This window comes from Triticum urartu, chromosome 2A (genome assembly GCF_056163025.1).
Source record: "Triticum urartu cultivar PI428250 chromosome 2A, HENAU_Tu73, whole genome shotgun sequence".
NCBI classification, from domain to species: domain Eukaryota; kingdom Viridiplantae; phylum Streptophyta; class Magnoliopsida; order Poales; family Poaceae; genus Triticum; species Triticum urartu.
The window spans coordinates 52,854,922-52,863,906 of NC_141874.1; the positions used below are offsets into that span (position 1 = coordinate 52,854,922).

Consider the following 8,985-nt stretch of genomic DNA (forward strand, 5'->3'; position numbering starts at 1 on the left):
CATTCATTTTGATGGCCGGCAGCCGGCGATGGACGTGTAGGTTGCTGGCTCTGTTGCCGGCGTGATGAACCGGGGCCGCTGGCCTGAACTAGGGCTTGGCATTTGAAAGGTTGCTTCTGGTTTTTTAAATAGACGTGGACATGATGAGGCAAATGGATGCGGCCGCGCGCTGGGTGCACGGCCACCATATTCAGGACACGATCTCAAATCGCTATTCAAACGGATAGAATCCGGATAAAACGGACGTTCGTTTAGGGTAGCGAGGTGAAGATGGCCTAAACGTGGTCTGCGGAATCAGCTGCCGCGTTTACGTGTTCAGTGTGCTCACACGTTATTTTATTTTAATATTTCAGGACTCAAGATCGCATGATTGTTCCATATTGGTTCGAGATAGCTTAGCGGCCAAGATTGTATTTCAGCTTCCGTCTAAGCTGCCACAAACACAAGAGGTGCAAAACATACGGTTTTCATCGTCGTTTTATTATTTGAGCGATGCAAATATAAGTTTTTGCAGGCGCACATCTCATAATCCTTATCTTCAGACTTCACTTCACGTGCGCAAGCGTGACTTTTATATTTGTTTGCACCCACTCCATACAACTTTTCTTTTTCAGATTAGTAATGACTAACGCGGAATTCAACTTACAGAAAATTTTAGCTGACCTCTATTATTTGTCATTTCATTTATTTTTTCTTTGTTGAGGGTATAACCTGCTACAATGACACCCAAAGGTTAACTGGTTTTAATATTTCTGGGATAAGCAGCAGGAACCCTTGACTGAGCTGGCTGAAAGGTGTCAAATGATGACGGTGCTAGTGATCTCCTGGATGCCATGGGAGAATCAGACAGCAGGGGCTCATAAACTGAGCTCTTATTCTTGACCAGCTAGTGTCCTCCGTCTCACTTTTTTCATCGGCATAAGCATGAGTGGTGATTAAGAAAATAACAACTGCCTGAAACCAAGCAAAAAAAGAACCTCTCATCAGCCACGTCAAAATCGGTGCATTGGCATTACAAATTGGTGGGTTCAGTCTCCTCTCCATGACTTTCTATTTTAAGAAGACATCCCTTGCCCCCTCACCACAACCCGCACCAACCCATCCGCGTAACAGCAGCAAGAACCAAAGAATTATGAAAAATTGTAGTTCGTGAATTAACTTCAATCCACCGCAAGTATGCCCGCTATTACTAGCTTTCGGAGCACCATCCATTAGTCGCTAATAATGCGTAGATAACAGAGGACCATTCACTGAAAATACAATGTACGCACATTTTGTACGAGTGAAGGAACGCGAGTAAATAACAAGTAAATAATGTAGTTCATATAATTTCTTTTTTCAAAACAAGTTGACAGTAATCACTTACTGAGTTTAAGAACTCATAATTCTAGTGAAATGCATGAAAATTATTTCATATTTTTTGCAACTGTCATTTCCAGACTAGAAGCATCGCATGGTGCACCAAAAATGTACTCACATGATATAATGATCGACCAAACCAACCAGCAAAAGTACTTGGATTAAAAGCCTGCAAAATATGCATATATTAGTGAAGGCAACACAAATTTGATTCCAAAAAATTACAGATAATTTATTGCATATACCGAGTTACTAAAAGAACATATAGAACATATGGATGCTGTCAACAACAAATGAAAGGAGATATAATCTACTACCTCCGCCCCATAATGTAAGAGCGTTCTTGACATTACACTAGTGTAAAACACGCTCTTATATTATGGGACGGAGGAAGTACCTTCCAGCCTGGCAGTAAAGTAAAATTTCTGGGTTCTGTGCCACTGTCTTTTCAGATAAATCCTTGTCCAGGGCAGTAGTTAGAACAGGAATGCTTGACATTATAAGCCATCAAACTAACTGAATTGAATAAACTTGTTCGGTAATAGCTGAAACAAAAGAAAAACTGCATGCATACAATATGGGAATGCTGACAAGAGCAACTAGTATCCAGTATGCTTAAATGAAATATGAGAAAGATATTACATATACGATCTGAAGGTGCAATAAGGACTCGTGACTTTGTTTGTTACTTAAGAGTATCTGAATAAAGCAAATTAACAATGACTTGTAGAACGAATACTGCGAAAGGAAGGGAGTACGGTTGTGTGAGTATCATCCATGGACCTGAACTCTGAACTCTGCCAAGAAGGAAAAGCAGAAAATAAAAAACATCAGAATTTCAGTGCATTTCAGTGTTTCAACCATCATGTAATCAAATTATGAGACCAACAGTTGAGCAATTTCATAAAACACAAAAAATTATCTAGGTAACATATAATCAAACTCTTGCCCACAACTTCAGTTTTATTTTAAACATTTCAGGGGAAAAGCTACACTGTTGTTCACATCAACACAGCTTGGGATATACTTTTGGCTTGCTAAATCTTCTATGAGCTCTGTTTACATGAGAAACATCTCAAGACATTAGAAGGATGGCCCAGTGATATTTTAAGGAGAAAGCATACAAAACTCAGCAAGTGGTTAGTATTGCATAATTTACTACCACGGTTAGTATTGCATAAGATTTAATGAGACTTGGAGCAACAATGAGCTGGAAGCCTGAAATGATAGGCATCAGTGCAGCGGCTTGAAGACTTGGGAGTAGGGCGACACGACAGCCTCCTGCACCATCTTCCTTGGGTCGCCTGGATCGGGCCCCCACCTCACCTCGCTCATGTTGGGCGTCTCGACGAACATCATGGTGAACTCGCCCACCTTCTCCACTCGTCCTCGCTTGCCGGCGCGCAAGAACAGGTTGTTGCCCCTGTGGTACGAGAAGATGCCATTCGTGAGCCGCACGATGTCCCCAGGCTCGAAGGCATCGCACTCGGTGCCCCACAGAAGGAAATGCACCGCCGCCGTCTCGTCAGCCACTAGTGACGGGCATGTCTCCTCCCTGCCGTGCGCGTTTGCGTGGGCTGGGCGGGGCGCCTTGTCGACCACGATGAACGTCGTGTTCACTGTGTTAGTCGCTGCCGGGACGAGGTCCTTGAGCTTCACCTCCATCCTCCCGCCACCTATAGCTTCTTCGGCCTGCAACAGATTTATTGATAACCAGAGTAAGTGCGCATGAACTAGCTACATTTGCATCATAAAAGTACGACCTCACTGCATCTAGTCCATGCTCAGTGTTCATGACGAAACAGCGTTCAGCCTGTACCGGGCAATTGAACGAACACCTTGTGGTCATCCGAGATAAATCTCTAGACCAGCGTCCAGGCAATAGAACCAAACGCATGAGAAAGAGAAGAAAAAAAGTGTGGCGATCTTGTCCCTTTTGCGTTATCGTGATGACGCGGGCTTGCCTTTATACCGCCGCCTGAGTTAACCCTCGCTCTTCACCATTTCTCCCCACCGGGGCCTCTGCTCTGCCTTATGTTTGGGTTGGTGTGATCCAATCATGTTGATTGCGGCAGGACCGATACTCATTTTGTCCGACCTTGTTGGGTCCGTCAGACGAACCACATCACCCTCCACCCCATACTCTAGCCCGATACACGACTCCTCCCCCTGCTCCATCCCTACGCAATTTCATCCACCACTACCAACTCACCTACTTAGTTTTGTAGATCAAGTGCACAAACTAAAGGTAGCTCAGTCAACTTCTACAACAGCCGCTGGACTTGGAAAGAAAAAACGGGAACTTGAAAATCATGCTTCCAAAATTGTAAAACCAATTTTAATGATCTACCATACCCAATAGAACTATCTTGCAGCAGGCCATTAAAGCACCTTACCCAGACAATCAAATTCTATTTTTTTTCTTTTCCTGGTAGAACAATTCTAACCAGGGTAATTTTTGTGTTAACAATAAAAGTACAAATGTGTTGTAAATTTCTCCTCGAGTTTGAACAGATGAATCAATGTCATTGAAAGGAGTAGGACATGTCTGTAAGACTGTAACTCTATAAAAAAGATAACATGATGCACTGCCTAATAAATGCACCTCAAAGATTGCTAGAAACCCTGTTTGAAAATTACAGAGCAGATGAATACAATGAGTGAGAGGATAGGTATCACTATTAGCAGAACATGCTTAATTAATTATCAGAAGATAATATTCCTTAGGCATCGCAGAACAGTTTAGCAATAATAAGAATGGTGCAGCCGACATTCTGTTCTCAGCTACTCCCTCCGTTCGGAAATACTTGTCCTAGAAATGGTTGTATGTAGACTTATTTTAGTTCTAGATACAACCATTTCTAAGACAAGTATTTCCGAACGGAGGGAGTAGATGCCAAATTCAGACAGCCTAATACAAAGGTGGAAGCTCCTTCTAGTTCCTCTAGTATACAACAGAAGGAAACATTGCATTCTTGGTGGGTGCTAGTGTGTAATATCGGTACTAAGGTTCTCGTGGGAATATAGACTTGAATATTTATTTAAACTAAGCATCAAAACTTAAAAGTAAAAACGTATTCTCCAGTGAGACATGTGAAATGAAGCAGCATCTCCGAGTGCAACTCTAGCCTACAAACACTATAACAGTAACACATAATCTGAAATTCTCTCTGAAAGAACTACATATAATCTGAAGAATCATACAGCGGCAAATAATGACAGGCTGCAACCACTTATTATATCTGTATGTATGTACCACTACGCTCCAGAATAAGGCTGGCCAAATATGTTCAATATGCGATACCAAATCAAGTGCTATCCAGGATTTAGTTGCAAGCAGCTTCGACCCTGCACCTTCTATGCAAATGCAATGCATGCCTCGGTTTCTAATCAAAAGCTAATGAAGAACTGTCAGCGGCGGACCTGTAGGATACCCTATCCCACATTTGTTTCCTACTTATCATCTATGTGATGTTCTTCAGAAACAGATACTAACTGCAAGTCTGCAACGGCATTAAATCCAGTGAGGAGATGGTGGTCATCAATTTTGAAAAAGAGTTCATCAATTTTGAAAAATCGGTTTTGAAAAGAGTTCACCAATTTTGAAAAAGAGTTCATCAATTTTGAAAAAGAGTTCATCAATTTTGGAAAAAAAGTTCATCGGTATTGAGAAAGAGCTCATCAACTTTGAAAAGAGTTCGTCAATTTTGAAAAGAGTTCTTCAATTTTGCAAAAGAGTTCGTCAATTTTGAAAAGAGTTCATCGATTTTGAAAAAGAGTTTATCGATTCGGAAAAAAAGTTCATCGGTTTTGAAAAAGTGTTCATCGGTTTTGAAAAGAGTTCATTGATTTTGAAAAAAGTTCAGCGATTTGGAAATAAGTTTGTCGATTTTGAAAAAGAGTTCGTTGATTTTGAAAAAAAAGCATCAAATTTAAAAAATAGTTCATCGATTGTGATAAAAAAGTTCATTAAATTTGAAAAGGTTCATTGAATTTGGGGGAAAAAATGCACATCTACGAAGAAAAGAAAAATGAAAAATGAACAGGAAAAAGAAGAAGAAGAAAATCTCGCAACCTGGAGAAACAAGAAAAGAAGGAAAAGAGGCTGACAGACACCAAGTGGATCATTGTCTGGTGGTAACACCCTTTTTTGATCGATGCAGTTTTAACAGAAAAAGGATTAAATGGGCCGGCCCAGCGCATCGCGGGGGTATGCGCTCGTTTGCGCGCAGCGAAGAAACGGGCGCCGTTTAGGATTTGCCCGCGAGCGTAGCGATCGTGTGCGCGATACATAGCAGCGCCTCTCTGCCTGGCAAGCTCCAGAGCGAGGACAAAAACCAAAATCCATTTGCCTAAAAAAAATCCAGGCCAGGCGCAAGAAATCCCTACCGCACAACGAGGCGAAGGCGGCGGCGCGGGCGACGACTGCCGCCTTCTCTCCGGTAAGATCTGCGCCCCCTCTACCTTTTTCTCTGGTGACGGAGCCCTCAGCCTGTCCGTCGCCTTCCTCCGCCCCGACACGGGCACCTCCCTCCGCCTCTCCCCTCCTCCGCCCCGGCCCCCGTTGTCCGGAGCCTTCCTTGCAGTCTTTGGCCAGAGAGATGCTGCTCGTGCCACTGGGGTGGGGTGACCACCATCTCCTCACTGGATTTAATGTCGTTGCAGACTTGCAGTTAGTATCTGTTTCTGAAGAACATCACATAGATGATAAGTAGGAAACAAATGTGGGATAGGGTATCCTACAGGTCCGCCGCTGACAGTTCTTCATTAGCTTTTGATTAGAAACCGAGGCATGCATTGCATTTGCATAGAAGGTGCAGGGTCGAAGCTGCTTGCAACTAAATCCTGGATAGCACTTGATTTGGTATCGCATATTGAACATATTTGGCCAGCCTTATTCTGGAGCGTAGTGGTACATACATACAGATATAATAAGTGGTTGCAGCCTGTCATTATTTGCCGCTGTATGATTCTTCAGATTATATGTAGTTCTTTCAGAGAGAATTTCAGATTATGTGTTACTGTTATAGTGTTTGTAGGCTAGAGTTGCACTCGCAGATGCTGCTTCATTTCACATGTCTCACTGGAGAATACGTTTTTACTTTTAAGTTTTGATGCTTGGTTTAAATAAATATTCAAGTCTATATTCCCACGAGAACCTTAGTACCGATATTACACACTAGCACCCACCAAGAATGCAATGTTTCCTTCTGTTGTATACTAGAGGAACTAGAAGGAGCTTCCACCTTTGTATTAGGCTGTCTGAATTTGGCATCTACTCTCTCCGTTCGGAAATATTTGTCTTAGAAATGGTTGTATCTAGAACTAAAATAAGTCTACATACAACCATTTCTAGGACAAGTATTTCCGAACGGAGGGAGTAGCTGAGAACAGAATGTCGGCTGCACCATTCTTATTATTGCTAAACTGTTCTGCAATGCCTAAGGAATATTATCTTCTGATAATTAATTAAGCATGTTCTGCTAATAGTGATACCTATCCTCTCACTCATTGTATTCATCTGCTCTGTAATTTTCAAACAGGGTTTCTAGCAATCTTTGAGGTGCATTTATTAGGCAGTGCATCATGTTATCTTTTTTATAAAGTTACAGTCTTACAGACATGTCCTACTCCTTTCAATGACATTGATTCATCTGTTCAAACTCGAGGAGAAATTTACAACACATTTGTAATCATCAGGAGCTTGAGCGGTAGAGGAAGGTAACATAATGAACTCCCCATGTAGAGATAGTAGGGCGTTTAGGACAGTAGAGAAGTGTGTGCTAATGGTCCATAAAGAACGCTTGTAGGTGCCACGCAACATCCTCATCTTAATACTATGACCAACTACAAGGAAGAACATTGCAACTTTCTCATCCACTGTCACATATACACTATCACAAAGGCCACATCTCTCCCTTAACATGGTGCAAAGGTCATGAAAGTTTCGTTTAGTTAAACGCAATTGATCATAGCATGCCACTGCAGATCCATCATACATGCATTTAAGCAAATATTTCCTATTCCTAATCTTGTCCTCATCATCATTAAAAGTTCCTAGGTCCCTTGGTCCCCTATTCCTTTGTGTAGTAACAAATGCTAATGCAAGAGCACATGTTTCAACAAACAATTTAGTCAGAACAATTCTTTTCCTCTTCCGTCTTTTATTTTCTTCATTTATCCTCTCAACCAACTCCAATTGATCTGACTTTGGGCTGTACAATTCAGTTTTATTATCTAGATGTAAAACATCGCAGCAAGACATCACATGCACAAATGCATAGCAAAAATAGGGGATTTCAGCCATATACCTTCACTCGGCCTGCAGATCGACGGACAATTCACAAATCTGCACAATACATAAACAAAAACTTTGTTAATAATAGAGAACAGAAAGATCCTCACATGAACAAGTTACAGGTACAAGACAGTAGGTGGGCGCCATGGGCTGGTCCGCTGGTGTAGGAAAGGAGATGGGTACAGGGGATGGGCGCAGCGGACAGGGAGAAGGCCCGAGGCGGAGCGCCCGTGGCCAGAGGAGACCTGCGCCCCTGCCATCGCAGCCCTGCTGGTGGTCGCCGTGGTCTGCTGGACGCCGGCAAGATGCGACCTAGACCGGGGACGGAATAGGGTGAGGGGGTCGGGACGGGCAGAAGCGGACCGGGGAACCAGCGCCGACGCCGCCGCGGTCCTGCTGGTGCTCGCCGGCGAGGTCCTCGTGGTGGCTGCCGAGATGCGTGAGGACGGCGATGGGGACAGGAGAAGGGAGCGGGGAAGGAGATGGGTAGAGGAGCAGGGAGCGGGGCCGAAATCGAACCTTGGGGTGGCTGCCGAGCTCCTTGGGACTCGCCGCCGGGCTCCCTGTGGTCGCCGCCGAGCTCCCTGGTGGTGGTCGCCGCCGAGCTCCTCGTCTCCTTCTTTTCTTTTTTTCCTCGAGGACGAGGGGATAAGGCAGCGAAGGGGTACGTTTTGCGGGAAAGCTGCAATTCGGAGGAAATCGGAGCGCCAAGGCTCCGTATCGTTGGAGGGAAGTTTTGGTGGGACTGAATACGACGCTGAATTTGGTTTTGTTTCCGAGCGGCAATTCACAGTCCAACCAAACAGCTGAATTGTAATTCAGGGAATATCAAATCCATTTAGGCACCTTAATTCGGACATCCAAACGCAGGCTAAGTGTATTTTCGCGCAAACAACCTCTATGCACTGAATTTTTTTTTGCTGGGCCGGCCCCGTTCCATTGCCTTCGGGCGCCAGGACATGGAACGGGCGCTGAGAGCGCCGGTTAGGAGCTCCCTCGCACCCCTCCCGTTAGTGCGCCGGCCCAGCATTGTGGTTATTTTTTTCACACATGGTTTTTCCTAGGTCGTTTTTTTATCTATGTCTAATTAAAAAAAATTCCGTGAATTCCAATAATGTTTGTGGATTGAAAAAATTCATGAATTAAAAAAATTGTAAATTGCAAAAAAACGCATTCGATTTTTTCATGGATTTTAAAACATATTCACGAATTCAAAAATTGTATACGGATTTGAAAAAATGTTCACGAATTGAAAAAACATTCGAGAATTTAAAAAGTTTGCAAATTCGAAAACCTTCATCATCCCAAAAATTGTTGACGGATTTGAA

General features: G+C 43.3%; 2 protein-coding genes across 2 annotated transcripts; both read right to left on the minus strand.

The window, feature by feature from the left end:
• Positions 1-523: 523 nt before the first annotated feature.
• On the minus strand, positions 524-2,158 carry LOC147983641 (phospholipid-transporting ATPase 2-like). Its single transcript, XM_087543048.1, has 3 exons — positions 1,765-2,158; positions 1,478-1,528; positions 524-954 (listed from the first exon to the last, which is right to left on the minus strand). Exons 1-3 carry the CDS (start codon positions 1,855-1,857, stop codon positions 814-816), a joined length of 285 nt encoding a protein of 94 aa, XP_087399174.1. The 5' UTR covers positions 1,858-2,158; the 3' UTR covers positions 524-813.
• Positions 2,159-2,304: 146 nt separating this feature from the next.
• LOC125530368 (uncharacterized) lies at positions 2,305-8,360 on the minus strand. Its single transcript, XM_048694773.2, has 3 exons — positions 8,177-8,360; positions 7,671-7,708; positions 2,305-3,051 (listed from the first exon to the last, which is right to left on the minus strand). The coding sequence occupies exon 3, from the start codon at positions 3,022-3,024 to the stop codon at positions 2,593-2,595; it is 432 nt and encodes a 143-aa protein (XP_048550730.1). The 5' UTR covers positions 3,025-3,051; positions 7,671-7,708; positions 8,177-8,360; the 3' UTR covers positions 2,305-2,592.
• Between the last annotated feature and the right edge of the window lie 625 nt (positions 8,361-8,985).

Excerpts from the sequence above, each read along its gene's own strand:
- LOC147983641 (XM_087543048.1), bottom strand. The coding sequence starts at position 1,857 with ATGTCAAGCATTCCTGTTCTAACTACTGCCCTGGACAAGGATTTATCT. Across the intron at positions 1,529-1,764 it reads AAATTTTACTTTACTGCCAG|GCTTTTAATCCAAGTACTTT; the intron begins GCTGGAAGGTAC and ends CATATTTTGCAG. Across the intron at positions 955-1,477 it reads TTGGTCGATCATTATATCAT|GCAGTTGTTATTTTCTTAAT; the intron begins GTGAGTACATTT and ends GCTTGGTTTCAG.
- LOC125530368 (XM_048694773.2), bottom strand. The coding sequence starts at position 3,024 with ATGGAGGTGAAGCTCAAGGACCTCGTCCCGGCAGCGACTAACACAGTG.